This window comes from Megalobrama amblycephala, linkage group LG7 (genome assembly GCF_018812025.1).
Source record: "Megalobrama amblycephala isolate DHTTF-2021 linkage group LG7, ASM1881202v1, whole genome shotgun sequence".
In the NCBI taxonomy this organism is placed as follows: Eukaryota; Metazoa; Chordata; class Actinopteri; order Cypriniformes; family Xenocyprididae; genus Megalobrama; species Megalobrama amblycephala.
In genome coordinates this window covers 33627207-33648522 of record NC_063050.1, presented here as the reverse complement: position 1 = coordinate 33648522, position 21316 = coordinate 33627207, and the positions used below count along the sequence as shown (strand labels likewise).

Sequence of the window (21316 nt, the reverse complement as noted above, 5' to 3'; positions counted from 1 at the left end):
GGACATTTTTTGGCTAAAGTTAGCATTTAATGAACACGTGGTGTACCTTCAGTTAGCAAGTTGACTGTACTATTTAAAATATATATTTTGAATTTCTGAAAAGTTTTTTTTTTTTTTTTTTTTTATATATATATGAATTAATATTTCTCCATGACAGGGTGGACATGTTAAGCTTGACAAAATACAACTACAAACACAATATGAAAAAAATTAGGAAATGTGAGTGTAGATTCTTAGTGTACTTGCAGCAGATGTTTTAACCTACATTGAAGAAAGACCAAGGATGTCACTGAGTACATCAGCAGGTTTCTTAATTAAAGGAGCAGTAACTCCATAATGACAGGGTGGAGAGCAGTTTCAAGGACGTGCAAAATGTTTGATATCATTATGAAAATAGAATATAAATGAACAAATGGACTTGTTTTATCAAACAACTTGATGAGGACAATAAGAATATTTTAAAAAATGTGTCATTTAACCACTGTTTACACAGTTAGCTGAGCAGTGTGTGGGACGTGCCAAAATCACATACATTCAATCAAAGAAAATGGTATAAAATTAGAAAAATACATTAAAGGAGACTGTACTTATATACTTATCACTGTACTTGTATGTGTGTAAATGTTTGGTCATTTATTATAAAACCTCAGAATTTCATTATTTTGCATTATGTTCATGATGATTGATTCTGATGAGGACACCAAAGGCACTTTATAGTGATTTTGACCCAAATGTGTAACTTGTGCATGTGTGATAAATAACACTGGGGGAGAGTGGGGTAAGATAAGGGAATTTTTTTTTACTTATGTGGTCCGCAAGATAAGGGAAAATTAGACAGAAGTACAATCTGGCTAGAGGTAAGTTGGTCCAAATCAGTAGGTGGGTGTAAACTGACCATCTAACTGAATCTGAATCAAACCCATGTGAAATCTTAAAGATAATGTACCTATTTTAAAAACTAGCAAATATTCATATTTCTTTTTCTTAAGCTAACTTAAACAACATAAAACCAACTAAAATAAGTTGAAATTGCAGTATGTATAATTGTTTGCATCTCTGAAACAATATGTTGCACACCAAAGTTGTAACCTTCCCAGAGAGTTTATTGAGTAAAATGAAATAAAAACAAAATAAGAATGAATAAATGTCACTGATACTAATAAACATTTTAGTCAAATGGTAGTTTTTCTGCAATGTCGACCATGTTAGGCCATTAGAGACTACAGGTGGAAAGACATATTTGATTAAACATCCTCTGGTTCATATCAGAGAAGGATTTGGTGTACTTGTACACTGTTCCTATCAAATAAACTAAAAAATAAAGATAAACTAAACCAGTTGTGTAATATTACATTGAAATGACATCAGTTTATACTTCAGATTTAACTTAAATTTAGTGCCTTATGGTGGGGTGACTTAAAGGTGATAGAGAGGATTTTTTCGTCGACTGAGAATCCAAAGACTGTTACTGAGTTTTTGAAATGAGCGCATGCGTAAGAACAACCCCCCTCCTTCACAGCTCGTTTCAAAGGAACGCCTCCCAAAACCCGTGCACGAGTATTGGAACATGAGTGTTTACCACCGGCATTCGCTGTGTCGTGTTTTTTGGATTCATTATGTCGGACTCACCGCAGGTAACTCATAATCTGCAGCTGTTATTCCTGTCTCCTGACAAAAACATTGCATGCAGCGCCTGTGGAGTGTGGAAAGTTACTGGAGCGCGCAGCCGCGCTCGTCTCTCACAAGGAACGTCACGGCAGTGACTGACAAGCCAGAGGGCCAATCGTTTACGCGATTGGCTGATGTTTTTAAGGCCCTACCTCGTGCACAGATGATGTATATTAATATTATTACTTTCAGTGCACCTAATAAATAGTCTTTTATCAGTTAGTAAAGACAGTTTCAAGTAATATTGCAAAAATGTATAAAAACAAAACATCCTCTTTAGCACCTTTAAAACGCTGGCTCAATTTACCCCACAGAATTTGGCTCACTTTGCCCCATAGCTGCCATTTTAGGAAAAGCTAGCTAGCTTACCAATTCAGAATAATATTTAGCTAAATGACTTGCATGGTTTTATATGTAAATCACCAATATGCATCATAAATATTTTAGACCTGGACAAATTTGCTTTAATGAAACAGCCATTACATCTGTTATGTTAAAATCTTACTTTGACAAGCCAAAAACAAGATAACAAAAATAAGCAGCTTCCACTCCTCCCATGTGCTTCTCCTTTTCTCGGTCTGGCAGAAATGATGGGTGGTTCTAAAATATATGGTCACATGACAATACAATTGTCGGTTGCCAAGATACAGGGGTGGGTCACCTTACCCACTGGCTCATCTTACCCCACTCTCCCCTACATTCTTGAAATGTAAACTTTTATTCAGCAAGGATGCATTACATTTATCGAAAGTGACAGTAAGGACATTTATAATGGTATAGAAGATTTCTATTTCATCAAAATAGTGTTCTTTTAATTGTTTTTTTTTTTTTTTCAATTAGGCTAATAATAGAATCATTTTTAATAGAAATTAAAACAGCAAGGGTTATGTGACAAGCTTTGCCTTTTTAAAATATATCAAAATAAAAAAAAAAAACAGTTAATTTAAATGGCACCCTAATGATGTTTCACAATATTAGTGTTTTTACTGTATTTTGGATCAATTAAATGCACCCTTGGTGAGCTTAAGAGATTTATTTCAAAAACATTTTTAAAAATCTTATGAATTCCAAATTTTTAAACAGTATATATTTACAACCCATATGAGTAATTTTAGATACAGTTCCATCCTGAATATTGTATTATTTACATATTTAAATATAGCCAGCTACAATTTATTATATTAAATTATTGCTTATGAATCAAATTTCAACAAAAACAACAAAAAGAAATACAGATAATAAATACTATTAGTACTATTAATACTAATAAGCCCCTGGTGTCCTAATGTAAGTGAGACGAACAGGTGGTTCACATAATCAGCACACTATAATCGGCTGACTATACATTATACGTTACTTAAAGGTCCCGTTTTTCGTGTTTTTTTTAAGCTTTGATTGTGTTTATAGTGTGCAATATAACATGTGTTCATGTTTCGCGTGTAAAAAAACACAGTATTTTTCACATAATTGACTTATCTGTATACCGCTGTTTCCACTGTCATAAAAACGGGCTGATGACTTCCTTGTTCTATGAAGTCCCTCCTTCAGAAATACGTAACGAGTTCTGATTGTGCCAGCGGTTCCTGTGTTGTGATTCGACAGCAGCTTAGCGCATCTTGCCCGGAAAGGTCACGCCTCTTACCATAACGTGGAGATGCATGCGCTCAGTGTTATTGTAAACATGTCTTTAATTTTACCCTTTCAATTTGAGCCGGAATCAGACTCGGTGATTGGACTGCGGGATGAAAATAACAGCGTTTCGACGACATGGCGACAAACACACTCTACAAACGCAACTCTTGAGTATTCCTGTGGGCGGAGGTTAGTCAAAAAACTGTTTTAGTGACGTCATTAAAGAAGGAAGTAGAGGGATGTAGTCCAAACTGGCCGTTCGATGTAGGCGACTTCTGTTAAATAAAATATCTCGCTTGGCATTGAACTTTGAGCTTTAAAATTTTACAGATTTTATTTATACTCTAACAACAACATTACACACTAACTAAAGTTTGAAACATGGGATCACGAAGAACGGGACCTTTAACGAATGACCTTTATTTTGAAACGTCTAAACGCGGAAGCTGGAAGTACATGCGCTTTGCTTTGTTGTCAAACAAAACTCCTCCCCTGAAAGTACAAACTGTGAAGCAAGTAATGTGAAGTAAGTGACGTTGTACGATTTAAGTTGGCAGAGAATTTATTACATTCATATTTTTGATACTTACTTTTATCAGATTTGACAGATAGTGAAGATAGTTTTGAAGATAGTTTTAAACAACTGTAACGTTAGCCTTATGTTGGTTGGTCGCAGAAATTATATGGATACACTGTACACAAATGTGTATCTCTATCTGGACTCTCTAAGCCAAACAACACAAATTTCAATAATAATATTTAAAATGAAAATATCTGTTTTCAGGTCAGGTATGACGGTGGTGAATTTATCATTTTCTGGAGCTGGGTTTTTAGGAGCATATCATTTCGGAGTAGTAGGCGCGTTACTGAGACACGGAGATAAGCTGCTGTCCTCTTTAAAAGCCTGCGCTGGAGCTTCAGCTGGTTCTTTAGCGGCCACTATAATGATCACTGCTCCTGATAAACTACAGGTAAAGCTGCTATTCATCTACAACCAAGAACATGTTAAAACAGTATTCTGGTCAATCAAAGTAAATAATGTAAAATGTGTTAAAAATTAAGTGCCATCGTTCATTTAAAAATGCTGTCTATTTGTCTGTATTATAAAACATTTAGGCATTTACATTTATGAAATACATAGCCTACATACATACATTCTTTTTTATTTTCTTTATATATTTTAAACACATTTTTTTTTTTCTAGAGTATTTTTTTCTTGAGTATATTTTAATTGGTAATGATTTCAGTTTATTACAAAAATATATTATTTTTTTTTTTTTTTTTTTTTTTTTTCTGTGTTCAGTGTCCTTAAAGGATTAGTTCACTTTCAAATAACATTTTCCTGATAATTTACTCACCCCCATGTCATGCAAGATGTTTATGCCTTTCTTTCTTCAGTCGAAAAGAATTGAAGGTTTTTGAGGAAAACATTCCAGGATTATTCTCCTTATAGTGGACTTCAATGGCCTCCAAACAGTTAAAGGTCAAAATGACAGTTTCAGTGCAGCTTCAAAGGGCTTTAAACGATACCAGATGAGGAATAAGGGTCTGTATGTGTTTTATAAACACAAATGATTGCCTTGCACATGTTTCCGCTCTCCATATTCTTCAAAAAGCTTACGCTGTATGTCCTACGCCTTCCCTATTCTACTTACGGAATGAATGCGGCGCCAGTTCTGTTTTTTTTCCTTAAGTAGAATTTCCACCCACTACAACTAACTAAAGCCAGTCCTTTAAAGGGTTAGTTCACCCAAAAATGAAAATTCTGTCATTAATTACTCACCCCAATGTTGTTCCAACCCGGTAAGACTTTCATTCATCTTCGGAACGCAAATGAGTAATTTTTTTTAATGAAATCTGAGAGCTTTCTGTCCCTCCATAGACAGCCTACGCAATTGAAATTTTGACGCTCCATAAAGAGATTGTAAAACTACTCCATATGTATTGAGTGGTTTAGTCAAAATTTTCTGAAGGAACATGATCACTTTATATAATGAATAGATTGAATTTAGGCTTATATTCACATGTAAACATTCATCAACTCACACATTAGTTGTGGTAAATGGAAGTTCAAGCATGTTTGCTTGGCGTGCGAGAACCAACGAGGTTCGTTCTCGTGTGTTACGCAGCAAATTTGAGCGTCTGGAAGAGGTTTGTTTGTGTGTGTCATTCAGGTTCGGTTTAACTTCTGTTTATGTTTGCTGATCAATGTTTATATGTGGGTAAAAATCTGTTCATCATAAAAAGCGATCAAGTCTCTTCAGAAAAGTTGGACTAAACCACTCAATGCATATGGATTAGAGTTATCTCTTTATGAACCTTTTTGAAGCGTCAACGTTTCAATTGCATAGCTGTCTATGGAGGGACAGAAAGCTCTCAGATTTCATCAAAAAGATCTTGATTTGCATTGCATTTAAATTGAAAGTATTACGTATTTGGAACAATGTGAGGGTCACAATAATTAATGGCAGAAGTTTCATTTTTGGGTGAACTAACCCTTTAATGACATCCTGAAATCACCTTCTAGGAAGTGACATTATTTTTCACGAGGAAGGCAACTAAAATGATCAATGAGCAATGGCATGAAGAAGTACTGGCAATAGATTTTATGAAATCTTTAATGTTTTGTTGTACAAAATTACATGCATCACTAAGATAAAAAAGCCATAGCATGGTTCTTCACTGTGTAAATAATTAAGCTATTTTATGAGATTTAGGTGTCTGAGCTTCACTAGAGTATAAATATATGAATGTCTGCTGTACCCTTTTGAGAAACTGCAACATAGACATATCCATTGTTTTTATTTACAGAGCTCAAACAGTACTGCATAACAGCAGTGTCCCTCATTGTGCTGGGGAAAATAAACTAACCTGTTCAAACTTGAAAGAGATTGATGTGTTCCCTGTCAAGCCAACAGATCTATCGAAACTACAGATTTCTCACAGTTGAATCACCAAGGCTCACACATATAACTGACTGAGAGCTATATGTTCTGGCTTTGTGTTTTCTCACAGCATTGTAAGGAATTCACCTACAGGTTTGCCAGTAATGTGAGAAGTCAGAGGTTTGGAGCTGTGACGCCAGGATATGACTTCATGCTTGAACTGAGGTAAAAGTGGCTTGCAGACATCATTTTGTGATCGAACGAAAATGAATCACTTGGTTGAAATTAACCCCAGAGGGTTTTTTTGCAACCTTTTTTCCTCCATGCAGAATTTTAATCAGAAAGGCTGTCTTGGTAAGATATCCTACTCAGCTGTTTTTTTTTTTTTTCACTCAACTTATATTCACCTCATTTCAAATTGAATTCACTTTCAAAATGGTGTTAGAATATTGCGAGAGATAGTTCTGAGGCTGGATCAAAATTACCCTGCACCTGAAACTCCTTGTCACAAGGATTTTTTTTTAAAAACCTGAAGTTAATTGCAAATGGTTGAAAGTCTCTTTTATTTGCTACTGTTGCTATGCTTTTATTTAGCAAACATTGTATGACTTAATTCTGTGGAACATTGAAGAAGAATTTTTAAATAGTGTACTGTTCAGTTTTTGCAGTGTAATTAAGATTAATGGGGACTAGAGCATCAAAAAGTATGCAAAACACCATAAAGTATCAAAAGTTGTAGATATAATTATAGCTTATATGAAGCTATATTTTTCACAACATACATACACAGTAGTAATGTCAAATTCATTAACCATTTGCTTGAGTCTGTCCCCTTTCAATATGTTTCAATCTTGAACACAAAATTAGCTTGAACGATTCATTCACAAATAGCACTGAACTGGTTCTTGAGTTCATCTCAGTGACTCAATAATCCATTTGCAGTTATTAATTGTTCACTGAATTAAATAACGATTTTTGTTGTTTCATACACAAAGCTATCAAAGACTTGGATTATAGCCCTGAAGTCAATTGGATCACTTTTTTGATACTTGTAGGGTGCTTTTGCATCCCTTTTGAAGCTTGAAAGCTCCAAGCAGTGTTCCAATCATTAGGGTCTCTATGCAGTGTTCACAGCTTTCTTCTCCCTGAGAATGAGATATCTGTTGAAGTTCACTTCACTTGACAAAATGCATTCATACCCTGCAATGTCATTAAACATAGATGTGTTTGAGATATAATATCCTTCTGTAAATAAATGTGGTATAAATTAGCATATTTTCATTTAATATACATGTGTACTTACAATCAATATAAATGTTTTAAAGCTGCAATATGTAAGATTTTTGCAGTAAAAAACACTGGGCCAGTGTTATATATTTTGTTCAGTTGAGTACTTAGAATATTCCCAATGTTTCCAACTATTTGTAAATCGTGAGAAAATTGCTATTTTAACCAAGGATACGGGACAAGTGAGGGAGTCGCCTGTCAGTGGCGTCATATCCAGCGCTGTGTTACCTTATATTCATGACTGGAAAAAGTGGAAGCGGAGTCGGCGACTGTGGCATGATAAAGGTTCCGCTGGTGTGCTGCATTCGTCTCTCATTAACAATGGCTCCAGCGGCCTCGTTCAGCTCCTGCTCTGCTTCATACTACAGTAACATTAATAATCGCATCCATGAACATGATTTCTGCCCGAGTCCTATCCCGATTCTTTTCCACCGGCTGTGAGGTGAAGACCACGTGTCCCAAGATTCCTCGCTCAAACTTGGCATCATCAAACTACGCCTTTGTTTTGAATAGGCAACCTCTAGCGGACCTTTAATTTAATCAATATAAATTGTCATATTTTAAAGTGCTAAACTGAATGATAAATGTCTGTTTAGGGCTGGACGATTAATCGAAAAGTAATCGAAACCGAAATTCAGAACCTCTAACCGACGTAATTTTCCCATGTCGGTTATTTCGGTTTTTTAATCCTGTTAATACTTCCCCCTTAAAAACATAACTGCGTGTGTAGCCATGTGACTCCGCCCCGTCCAGTCAGTGGCATAAAAGCAAAACACGGAGGTGAACGCCGGTTCAACACATAGTGATACCGTGCGAGCGGTGAGCCTTGCGTCTTGACTTTGTCAGTTGTATTTGTTTTATGGTTTGGACATTCAAGCGATTAGACGATCGGATGTGTATTATTATATCGAGCTACCGCGCTTAAAAAAAGTTATAGCATCTATTTTTTCTACTTTTGAAGGAACTATTTACAACCCACAGCTTCACAATTAATAGAGAGACGGTATGACTAATTCACACACGCAATCACTACTGGTACTGTGCTAATTTATCTTTATCTGATTTACAACGAGCAGAAACCTGTAAGAAATGTTACAAACCATAGATAAAATAACTGCTGATAGTGAGCTATGATGTCAGATCACTCTTTCAACAGGAAAAAAAATATCCCACCTTAATAGTCAATCATAGGCTATTTACAGTACAAATCTTGTCAGTGAACTATGAGGGCAAAAAAAAAAAAAAAAAAATCAGAAATAAAATAATCGTTCATTAATCGTAATCGAGGTAAAATGTTCAATTAATCGAGGTTTTGATTTTAGGCCATAATTGTCCAGCCCTATGTCTGTTACATTATGAAAATAAATGTAACCGTAATCAGGATAGTTGCATTGTAACTTTTGTGTCTTTTGCACTTTATTCAGAACAACCACTTACAAATTCTCTCTTCTCGAGAGAAGGGGCGTCAACATCTGTGCCCGGTGAATCTGGTCCCGCTCGCGCTGAGGCGGAGCGAAGACTGCATTCATGGGGTTCACAGATGGAGCTTGCCGCCGAGTTTGAGAGAGGTGTGCCTGTCTTTCAGCCTCAGGCGGCGGCTAGTGAGGACACGATCCTGGATGATGATGATGTCCAAACCCCTTAAGATGAAGTCACGTTTGAACGGCAGGGCGTACGCTGCAGAAGGTCAGGCTGGCGCGACTTTGCACATGATGGCAGTGTTGCAAGCCTACCAGGCTGACCTACTGAAGGATCTGGATCAGGGACAGGCTCTCTGCCCTGATGCGGTGGCTGAGCTGCACCGCACCACAGATCTCGCTCTCCGGGCCACCAAGCAGACGGCCGCCTCGATCGGCACATCTATGGCGGCCATGGTGGCCACGGAGAGACATCTGTGGCTGAACATGGTGGACATAGGGGAAAAAGAAAAGGGCTTTCTCCTCGATGCCCCAGTCTCTTGAACTTTTTGGCGGTTCCGTTGAGACAGTTGTTGGGAAGTTCAGAGAGGCGAGGGCGCGCTCAGCAGCATATAAGAACTGCATACCGCTCAGATCCGATTCTGGGCCCAGACACCCGGGAGGCCCTGGACCGTCTCGAGCCGAGGCTCAGAGGCAGGTCCAGCGATCCAGTGTCGCCGCTCGAGCGCCTCCTCCACCTCGGAATAAGTCGCAAAAGCGGCGGGATACGAGGAATAGGAAACAGGATCTAAGGGAGGTGATTGAAAACCGGCGTCAGAACAAACCTCACCGGTAGTCAATCTCTTCTCTGGCGGGGGCACATTACATCTGCCCTTGCCTCTATTCCTCGGCCTCCCCGGGGACCTTATTGACTGATACATGTTCAGATGACACCCTTGAACAGTCAGGACAGATGGTTGGGCCCATGATGAATTTTTCTCTGATGGCCCGCCTTCTAGCTTGATAGTAAAAGATAATTCTATAAATATTTTTTTCCTTTTTTTTTTCAACGGGTTTTTGGCATAAAACCTGAGTTATCCTCCCACTACGGTCAGGAGGAAGATTCGTGGGTCCATGAGCCATGGGAAAGGTATAATAATAACCTGTGAGCAGGGTTCAGCTTATTTCTAGCTTTTGCTGTGCTATGTTGACCTTGTTTTTCTATTCCTAAATGTATTTTTCTGAACATGTACCAGTAAAATATGTAAGGGTTTTTTTTTTTTGTGGGCAAAACTGAAGGAGTTTTTAGAAGGGCTGAGCGGGCCACAAAATGGCCACTGTTCGGTTCTTTCTAAGCTTCTCAGCTATTGTTTAGTATGGCTTGAGTTGCACTCACTGCTTCAGTTTATGTGATGTCGGCGGCTTTAATCGTCCGCCTGACATCTTTTGCTATGGGTATGTTGCTTTCCTCTCTCCCATGGGATTGAAAGCGATGTTAAATCAGGCTTTGTTTGCTGTTTTCTCTTTGCCTATAGCTTAGCGGCTAGGCTAGAGCTAGTAGTGTTATTTGCTAAATAACTCTATTTATATTCCTAGTTTTGGCCTCCTCCCGAGGGAATTTTTTGGCCGCATGCCCACTATCCCCTACTTACGTAGGAGCATGGGTTGAGTTAACAGATAGGTTGTAAAACTATCATGGTACTTCCTGTTCTGTTATCTCAGGTGGATTAGGCCCTTATCTTGTTGAGGCAGATAAGTTATGCAGGTTTTTGCTAGGCCCCACGTTCTAGAACGCTATGTCAATAAGGAAAATGTTTTCTCCTCTAGGCCACTTGTTGTATGCTACAATCAAGTTGAGTGGACTTTACTACTATTTAGTCCTCTATGGCTTAGCACAGGTTTGAGAATCTGTATGGAGGAATGATTTCCTTGATTGAAATGACATATATTAAAGCCATGTTGTGCTTGCTTTAAGTTCTAGATCCCTGCCCTACATATTTGTATGTGAGTACAATATTGTAGACATTGGTGACCTAATATTCAGGCCTCCTCCTGAGTTTCAGCCCTTAGGCTGGTTTGTGCTCCTCTGAGGAATCAGGTGTTTAGCGCACAGCCTCCTTAGTGCGTTAATCAGGCACTAAGTAGATCCTAGGTGAGCGGAATACACTCCCCTCGATATGAGGGTTCAGAGCACTCAAGCTGAGTTCTGCTCTCCGGGATGCCCGTCTCTACGCACAGGTTTGAGTTGCTCCTGCCCTTCTGCAGTCACTCTTACCCGTTTCCTTCTGTGAAGGATGCGTTTCTGAGATTCTGTGTTCAGACAGGGATTGGCTAGACTTAGCATGTCTTATGATAAGACCAGGTCAGCCTCCGTGGTGGCATTGAGGGTGACGCTGTTCCCTCTAGTGGCTGGTCGGGGTCCCCTTCGGCTTCCTGCCCTCATTCCCTAGAAGAGACCACTCTGTCTGCGGAAGAGTTGGTCTCAGAAGCTCTTAGCGGCCTTATTAGTCCTTCTCTCCTGTGAGGAAGGCCTCTTATAGGCTTAGCTTGGGCTGTTGGCCTTAGGGAATGTTGTCACTGACAGTCTCGTGTGATCTGAGGGGGAGTTGCTACAGTTTCTATCAGAACTGTGCGGACGTTTGTCTCAGCCATTCTTTGGCATGCACTCCCCTAAGCATGGAAGCGTGGGTATATCGTTCCCCATTGCGTCATCGAACGCAGAGTAGAAGTTCCCTTCGAAAGGGAACGTCTCAGGTTATGTATGTAACCATAGTTCCCTGAGAACAAGACTCTGCGTTTCTTTACCATGCTTGGGGATGCCTGTGGAACAGTCCCTCAAAGACGATGGATACTGACTGCTTCCGTAGGCGCACCTTTATACTTCCGGGTCGCGCCATATGACTGTCGCTGGCCAATAGGATTGGAGTGTTTGGTAGTGAGGTTTTGAAACACCGGGTCACGTGGACGTTCCCCATTGCGTCATCGAACGCAGAGTCTCGTTCCCTGTTCTCAGGGAACTATGGTTACATACGTAACCTGAGATGATTTCTTGCCATACTGGAGTGATGCGCAATGACAGGTGGGTAAATTTCCCTTGCCACTTCCAAAGAAGTCTCACAACGACACTCCCTTTTTCCCTTTCCTGTTTACAGTGTCCTTCGAACTAAACATACACTATTTGGACTAAAAAGTATTGGGACAATTGACCATTACACCAACAGGGACTGTGACGACATTGCATTCTTGATACATAGGCTATAAATTAATGGTGTTGGTCCCCCCTTTGCAGCTATAACAGCTTCCACTTTTCTGGGAAGGCATTCCACAAGATTTTGGAGTGTTTCAGTGGGAATTTTTCTCATTCATCCAGTAGATCATTTGTGAGGAGGTCAGGCACTGATGTTGGACAAGAAGGCCTGGCGATCTGTTTTCCGTTCATCCCAAAGGTGTTTTCATGTGGTTGAGGTCAAGGCTCTGTGTGGACCAGTCAAGTTCTTCCATACCAATCTCATCCAACCATATCTTTATGGACCTTGCTTTGTGCACTGGGGCACAGTACAGCTGGAATAGTCCCTGTGACTTTAATTGGTCTTCCGCTTTGTGGCTGATTTGCTGCTGTTTCTAAATGCTTCCACTTTCCAATAATACCACTGACAATTGAATACCTACGTGGAATACCTATCAAGAATGAAATTTCACAAACTGACTTATTGCAAAGGTGGCACCTATCACAGTACCATGCTTGAATTTACTGAGCTCTTCAGAACAACTCAAATCAGTTTGTAAATGCATTCTGCATGGCTAGGGGCTTTATACACCTTTGGCAATGGGTTTGGTTTAAAAAACAGAATTTAATTAAGAGGTGTGTCCTATTACCTTTATCTAAATATTGTATATGCTACCTTCAGAGTGGTATCTCTCTTGAGAATACACTGAAGTCCACTTTGAAGGGACAAATGGAACACACCTCCATTAATTGTAAAATACATGGGGAAAAAAACAACAACAACCAGTGCATAATTTAAAATGTTTCCTTTTGTGTTCAACAGAAGGGGAAAAAAAATAGTATGCGTTTGGAATGAAATGAGAACAGGCCTGGCGCCAGGACACATGACTTTTATATTTATATTTCTGTGCTTCCATTGCATGACAACCAGCATCCTGTGTTGATTTAGAGAGAAAAGAGAAATTACCATTTAAAAGGTGCAGTCATGAATGGGGTACTACAGACAATTTAATCAGGTCATACAATTAGAAATTAACATACATTCCAGAAAACTGAGATGAAAGGATGGTGCCAAAACATATGTAAAAATGTTCCACGACCACTGTGGGAACAAAATGTTTTTTTTAACTCTTTTTAACAAGTATGTGCATTGAAGCACAAGCTCCATTGATAATTTCTTTTTTTATTGCAGTAATTTTCTTAAGACAGTTTTAGATGTAAGGAGTTGATTAGAACTGTTCCTGGCTCCAGTAGAATGAGCTTTGAGTGGTCTGTAGATAGTGCCATTCTGATGCAGAAATGTGTCACCTCCTCAGTGCTACTTGTGAAATCGCAGATACTGCTGACATATGAAACGGTGGACTTTTTTTTTTTTTTTCTTCTCTCTTTCTGTTGAAGGAAAAATATCTGTGATGTTCACAAACCTCTGAGGGCTTCTGATAATCTTGACACACCGCTTGGAGCAGATAGCAGACTTAATTTTGATGAAATATCTTTGGAATGGAACGCTGAGTGGATTTTTCTTACCTTATTTCTCCTGCGTTACCTCAGTGATTCGGCCAACAGATTGTGTAATTACGATATGATGTTGAGGGAAAAATGGATTTCACTGAGGTTGTTAATTATGCAAACACTACAAATGAGCATCTGTCCTTTGGTTTTCCTCTAGGGAGGGCATCGAAGAGATTCTCCCACCCAATGCCCACCAGTTAGCCAATGAACGCCTCCATATTTCAATAACACACTCAAAGACCTACAAGAACAGAATGGTGTCCAGCTTCACCTCAAGGGAAGATCTCATTAAGGTATTCAAGCCTGAGGTCAATGGACAAATGATTTATCTTTCAACTACCCAAGTGATGCCCACAACCCAAAGGGTACTCGCCTATTCAATTAGCCACATCATAAGTGCCATCGCTTGACAGAGCTACTGCTGTGGAAAATTGCTGCAGAGTTCATTAATCCACTCCCATCTGAAATAAATTGCGCTGGTGCTTCAGTAGTCCATCTAACATAATGATAAACTTTTTGGCATCAATGATGCAATTATTATTTTTTTTTTTTTGTACTATTAATTTATACATATTATATATATATATATATATATATATATATATATATATATATATATATATATATATATATAAAATGCAGTTCATTACTTGAATATACCTCATTTATGTTGATTTTTTTTTTTTTTTTTTTTTCCTGAAGAAATTTTTTTTGAGGGTGCATTAAAGGGTTAGTTCACCCAAAATGAAATTATAACTATAGCATAAATCACAAGATGTCGAGGAAAACATTCAACTGTAAATTAAATTAATTAGATAACACAAGTTAAGATATTTTTGATGAAATCCAAGAGTTTTTTTTTATCTCCCATAGAAAGCAACGAAATCACCACATTCAAGGTCCAGAAAAGTAGTAAAGACATTGTCAAAAAATAGTCAACGTGACTACAGTGGTTCAGCCTTATGTTGTGAAGTGACAAGAATACTTTTTGTGTGCAAAAGAAGAACAAAAATAGACTTTATTCAACAATTTCCTTTATACCCTGTCATTCTCCTATGCAGTTTAGGCTACTGTACGTCCACACGTAGCCTTAGCTCAAGAAGTTTTTCCTCATCTCAAGAAATATCTGCGTCCACACAAAACCACTGTAACGACTCAAAACTATGCTGTAATTCTGCCACAGAGATAAACTTAAAACAGCGAATAAGACTTGGAGCATGCGCATAAACCTTGCACGCTGTATACAAACTATAGTAAAGTTTAGAAATAATGCTTTATTTTGGCTTAGTAGCTTCTGCAGCATCACAAGCATCTAGAGTCTGCTATTGTTGTTGTTGTTGCTGTTTTGTGCTGTTAGCGGCAGCTGACTAGGGTCGACACATGGGGTGATGACATCATCGTTTCACAAAATATACGGATAGGCTGTCCACACGAAAACATGGCGTTTTCAGATTTATCCACTCTGGGACCCGGTTTCAAAAAATAGCGGTTTCACCTTCCGAAATCCGGATCCGTGTGGACGAAATGCCTATCCGATACAAAATTTGTGCGTATTCACAAAAACGCGTCTCCATGCGGATGGGGCCTTACATTGAAAACACATTGCAGAACTTCTGTATTCTACATCAGAACACTGACTCTGTATTGGCCAGCTCCTGCGTCCGCATCACACACATGCGTCATGCTGAACAGCGTCGGCCAATACTGAGCTGGAGTTCAGACGTAAACACAGAAGCTCTGTGCTGTGTCAACTGCGTAGGAGACTGACAGGGAATTGGAAAAAATGTTGAATATTGTTTTTTTTTTGTTTTTGATCACAAAAAGTATTCTTGTCACTTCATAACATTAAAGTTAAACCACTGTAGTCACGTTGACTATTTTAACTGTCTTTACTACTTCTCTGGAAGAATGGGATGAAAATAAAAATAATAAGCTGTATGAAATAAACCCTAGTATAAAAAGAAGTACCTTCTATAATTTCAAATCAAGACATGATCAAGTTGTCTTCACTAGGTGTAGACTGGGGCACTTAAGACTTACCCATGGGTTTTTATTAATAGGCGAAGTTCCTCCTTTATGTCTTTGATGTAAAGTTCCTTTGACTATTAAGCATATTCTGTTGAATTGTAATTTTTATGATGCTTGATTTTTTTGATGCTTGATGCTTATGGACCTTGACTGTGGTGATTTTGTTGTTTTCCAGGGGAGATAAAAAATAAAAAAAACCTCAGATTTTATTAAAAATATCTTAATTTGTGTTTCAATGAAGTCTTGAAACACAAAAGAAAGAAAATAATTACACCTTTCTGGTGTAAAGAAAATAATTTCTTTAAACCAGAAAGGTGAAGGCTACAAGAAGATCAGCAAAGCTTTACTTATCAGTCAGAATACTGTAGCAAAGGTGGTACAAAAATTTATCTGATAGACACCTGCTTTCAAACACTCCTGCTTTCAAAATGCTTTTTTAAATTCAAAACACTTCCGTGTGCTTTCAAACGCCCGCATGCATTGATCACTGTAGCCAATCACAGACATATCTGATGAGCGTGTGAACACAAAAGGCCAATCAGAGGTGTTTATGAATCCGCTCAACAGCGCTCAAAGCGTTGCATTTTTAAAATTTAAATTCCGACTTGGTATCGCGATCGGTACTTTTGACAACAGTATTGTACACAGACCTTTATTCAACATGTAAGAAAATCATTAATTTTTTTTCTTTTCTTTACCACAGGCACTGTTACAAATCTTTTACCCTTATAACCTTGTAGTCCTCGGTCTGTCCATTGTACTGATGTATTATAACTGTATTGTTTTTAAAGGTGCTCTTGGCCAGCTGCTTTCTGCCTGTCTACGCTGGAATGAAGCCAGTGGAGTTCCAAGGGCAGGTAATGGTGTCTTATATGACCAGCTCTCTTGGCTCCAGTACTGTCTGTGGCTCTGCTGAGAGCTGCTGTTCGGATTCATTTAGATAAATTTGCAAACCAACTCTTCTACTTGCCCCTTCCACTGACAGAGGTCTGATAAAACTATAATAGCCAAATGCTGTGGTATTTTCAGCCAAGTTGTATTACTGTATATTAACATAATGAAAACTTACACACTACAGAAATGCATATCTTTGAAATGGCTTACAGAAATTGTATATTAATGTTTTGCATTGCTTTTGATTTAAAGGTGCTAAAGAGGATGTTTTGTTTTATACATTTTTGCAATATTACATGAAACTGTCTTTACTAACTGATAAAAGACTATTTATTAGGCACACTGAAAGTAATAATATTAATATATATCATCTGTGCACGAGGTAGGGCCTTAAAAACATCAGCCAATCGTTTACGCGATCATCGTGTAAACGATTGGCCCTCTGGCTTGTCAATCACTGCCATTGTGAGAGACGTGCGTGGATTGGCCCTCTGGCTTGTCAATCACTGCCATGACGATCCATGTGAGAGACGCGCGGCTGCGCGCTCCAGTAACTTTCCACACTCCACAGGCGCTGCATGCAATGTTTTTGTCAGGAGACAGGAGTAACAACTGCAGATTATGAGTTACCTGAGGTGAGTCCGACATAATGAATCCACAGCTTTAAGTCGCGCACACACTTAACGATTGTAAGGCCGATTATGAATGTAAATTGATACTTATGACTGATCGCGCTCAAACGCGTCCAGTCAGAGCCAGTTGCTTTCAGTCTGCGATTACAGTCGGTGTTCAAATTCCATGTGAAAGTATATAAATCTGCTTCAGGAGCAGGAAACAATCGCTGTATGTTGAGCATAGTCAGAATGTTTTAGCTAGTCGTTAAATGTGTGCCCGGCTTAATAACACAGCGAATGCCGGTGGTAAACACTCGTGTTCCGATACTCGTGCACGAGTTTTGGGAGGCGTTCCCTCTAAATGAGCTGTGAAGGAGGGGGGTTGTTCTTACCCATGCGCTCATTTCAAAAACTCAGTCGACAAAAAGAACCTCTTTAGCACCTTTAACATGTTAATTTAGTACAGTTTAAACAATGTAAACACCTTTAACTTTGTTGCATGGATTATTAAATCAGAAAGGTTAAAAAGAACGCAATCATTCCAATTTTGCTTCATAAAAAATTTTTTTTTTAAAAAATCATGCATTTAGAAAGAGTTAAATATCTGTCCATTAAAATTCATAATGTTAGCCAATGGCAATTTGTACAAAGAATATGCTTTTGAAAACCAATTAACCTGCAATTGTTTTGAACTTATTAAATAAATACTGTAATAAAAGCTACATGGGCCATTCTATTACCACATACACAAATGTGCACATCCTTGTGCATCTCTGCTGTTCATCCCTATCATTCCTTTAGCTTCATATCTACAAAATATATATTGTGCTTTTTCTAAGTTTATCTCAGACAGATAAATTCTTTGTAAAATTAATTACTGAAGGTTGATGGCCACTGAGTCTTCTGTTTAATGAAATAGAAATATAGACTACTAAAGCCATTTTTATTTGCTCATCTGACAAAAATGTATTGGGTCTCATTCACTAATAATTGCGTGGATTATTTAGTATTTGTACGCACAGGAGAACTTCTCACAAAAAATCTCTTAAAAAACCTAATTCACAACACTTGCGTATGCACAAGAATTTGTTCTTAACCTCGTTCTTATTTTAGTGAATTTGGAGTATTCTAAATGAGCGGCCGTGTGCACAAGGTTAGTCATTTGCATAAAACACGCCCAAACTATGTCCATATAAGGGCTTTCCACGCACACTATCCTAACAGGCTTACGTCACTCTCGTTAGACATGCCGCTGTTTAAAGACGCGCTCACGCCTGATCCTCGAGCAATGCCAAGCGTGCCATTCTCACCAGTTCTCACAATAAACACCTTTCATACAGACCCAATTACAGACCTCTCATAAGCCAGATGTACATACGCGTATATATCTGCGTTATTCAGAGAAACTTCGCAGCTGAACATAATCACTGTATATGATGAAATGTATTTAAGATTAAATTGTATTATTTAATAATTTTATTATGTAATTCTATATATGAATTATAATACAATTAATGTAACATTTTAATATAATTATAGTCTTGTTAGGATGAAATTTCATATTTATATAACTTCTTAACACGATTATAAGGTCGTACAGAATAAGTGTTTTGTTTTGTTTTTTTTGCATACAAGTGCTTTCAGTTCGTATATTTTGTCATAAATTTAGAATGATTTTTAGTACAACATTTTTGGTGAATCGTGATTTATTAAAATCGTTCCTACGCACATTTCACGCACAAATTTGTGCTTGGTGAATGAGACCCAATGTCTTGAATTATTATTTTCTGGGCATATTGATGTACAGTGTGATTGATTTGCTAATAAGCATTTTGTTCAATTAATTATAAATAAAATAATTGATCAAAAGGGACCGTAAAACATTTATATAATGTTACAAAAGATTTCTATTTCAAATAAAGGCTGTTTAGAATTTTCTATTTATCAGAAAAAAATAAAAATGTATCATGGTTTGCACAAAATAATATTAAGCAGCACAATTATACATTGATAATAAGAAGAAATGTTACTTGAGGACCAAATCATCTGATTAGAATGATTTCTGAAGAGTCATGTGATACTGAAGACTGAAGTAATGATGTTGAAAATTCAGCTCTGCCATCACAATAATAAATTACATGTTAAAATGTATTAAAATAGAACATTTTAAATTGTAATAATATTGCACATACTGTTATTATTTATTTGTATTTTGATCAAATAAATGCAGCCTTGGTGAGCATAAGAGCATATATGTTATTTAAGAATGTTTATTTCCTCAGAAATGGATAGATGGCGGAATCTCAGACTGTCTTCCCATTCTTCCTGTTGGGCGCACAATAACAGTGTCACCATTTAGCGGCCCTCAGGATATTTCCCCAACACATAAGGGCATAAGTAAGCTTCACTTCAGATTGGCCAACATGAGAGTTGTGGTAAGTTGTTAGCATTAATAAGCCTTACTTATTACTTTTAGTTTATAGTTGTGCAGTAACTTTGTAAAATTTTGTATTTTAAAATATAAATCTCCTTCCAAACTATTATGTCAATTTCAACCGTTTTCCACCCTTAGCTCTCAAAGGACAACATTATAAGGCTGAACCAGGCCCTGTTTCCTCCCTCATTACCCAGGCTCAAGGCACTGGACCAAGAGGGGTACCAGGATGCTGTTCACTTTTTAAAGAAAGATGGATGGCTGCAATAACTGATTTTCTCATTTCTAGATCTTTCAACACATTCAATGTCTAAAATGTAGCATATTGACACCAATTTTTGACAATTTTCCTCATAGCAGTTCATTTGTGGCATGCAATATTATGTTCAGTGTAATAATCAACTTTCATTCTCAAGATGAAAAACACAGTAAAATGCATCATGTATTTCAGGAGGCTGAATGATCATAAAAAGTCATTTTCTATTGCACAGCTTGCAATGACAACTACTGCTCTCGGTAAAGAACCACAAGGGCACTTAAAACACAGTGTTCTTTAAGAATTACTCAATGAAGTTTTTAAATATTTCTGAAACTCCTTTTGTTGGAATCTGTTCATAATGGCTTTTAAAACCTCAGTCAATCCCAAGACTAACAAGTCACCCTTTTGCCTTCACTTGCTGCACATATCAATGCAGCTTTTTTGTAGGTCCTTGAGGACAACCATGGAGAACAAGCCTTTGAAGTAAAGCCACAGGAGAGGTTGTTTGAACTCCATGAGTCTCCTCACCTCTCAGAACTATCGGTTTACTTGCACTTGATTCCACAAGAGTGTTATGATCATTTTTCTGTCTGTGAGAATAACGGCTCCCTGGGGAAGGTTTGGGGATTAGCAAAGGCTTGTGGGTATTTGTGATCTGGTGGCAGAGAGAAACAGAGAGCTGGCACACACACCCTACTGCATAAACTGCTCATGCGAGTTATCAAATCATATGGAATAAACAGTAAATTTGTGCAATTAAATAGCAATTTTATTGACTTATTGATTTAGAGCAGTTAGAGTTGTCAAAAGAAAAAGATAAGAACTGCTTATGTGAAAATACATCAGCTGTAATTGGTCTGCATTAGAAGCAAGAGGAATGTTATAAGCTGAGCACCATTAGCTTGATAAAAATGGATTATTCAGTGTATAGCTCCGTGGCAGCATGGGACATTACAGCAGGCAAATCTTATGAAAAATCACAGAAACAGTCTCATATCTCATATGTGATGTCATGTTCAACGATTTAAACAGATATACAGTAAGAATATTTTTTTTAATAAACGCAAAGTTCATTAGACCCCCATATATTATGCCTTCAGTTCTGAACCAGCATTTTTGAACTAATCAATAGAGTGAATGATTGTTTAAATGAAAGTATTATTTAAATGAATGTAAAATTAAAGTTATATTAAATAATGTGGAATTGCATTGCACTTTGTCTAAGTGTGTGTGAATTCATTTGTGCAATTTAACTCTTGTGGGACGTGTCTTTGAATGGCTGCTTTAATTATATTTGCATTATTTACTGATACATCAAGTATGTATTCATTTGCATTGTTAAGCTCTGAGATTTTTTTTTTAACCATGATGTTTTATGATTGACATTAATGGCAAGTACTGAAAGCATAAGAAGATTAATGTAATTAAAAGAGCTTTTTTTTTTTTTTTTTATGACAAGCCAACATTTGATAACATCAAA

The 21316-nt window shown here is 37.6% G+C and overlaps 1 protein-coding gene across 1 annotated transcript; it reads left to right on the top strand.

Annotated features, from left to right (window-relative positions):
* The first annotated feature begins 3724 nt into the window (after positions 1–3724).
* On the top strand, positions 3725–21050 carry pnpla4 (patatin-like phospholipase domain containing 4). Its single transcript, XM_048197164.1, has 7 exons — positions 3725–3826; positions 4085–4271; positions 6316–6410; positions 13765–13900; positions 16427–16492; positions 19426–19578; positions 19716–21050. The coding sequence occupies exons 2-7, from the start codon at positions 4092–4094 to the stop codon at positions 19845–19847; spliced, it is 762 nt and encodes a 253-aa protein (XP_048053121.1). The 5' UTR covers positions 3725–3826; positions 4085–4091; the 3' UTR covers positions 19848–21050.
* The last annotated feature ends 266 nt before the right edge of the window (positions 21051–21316 follow it).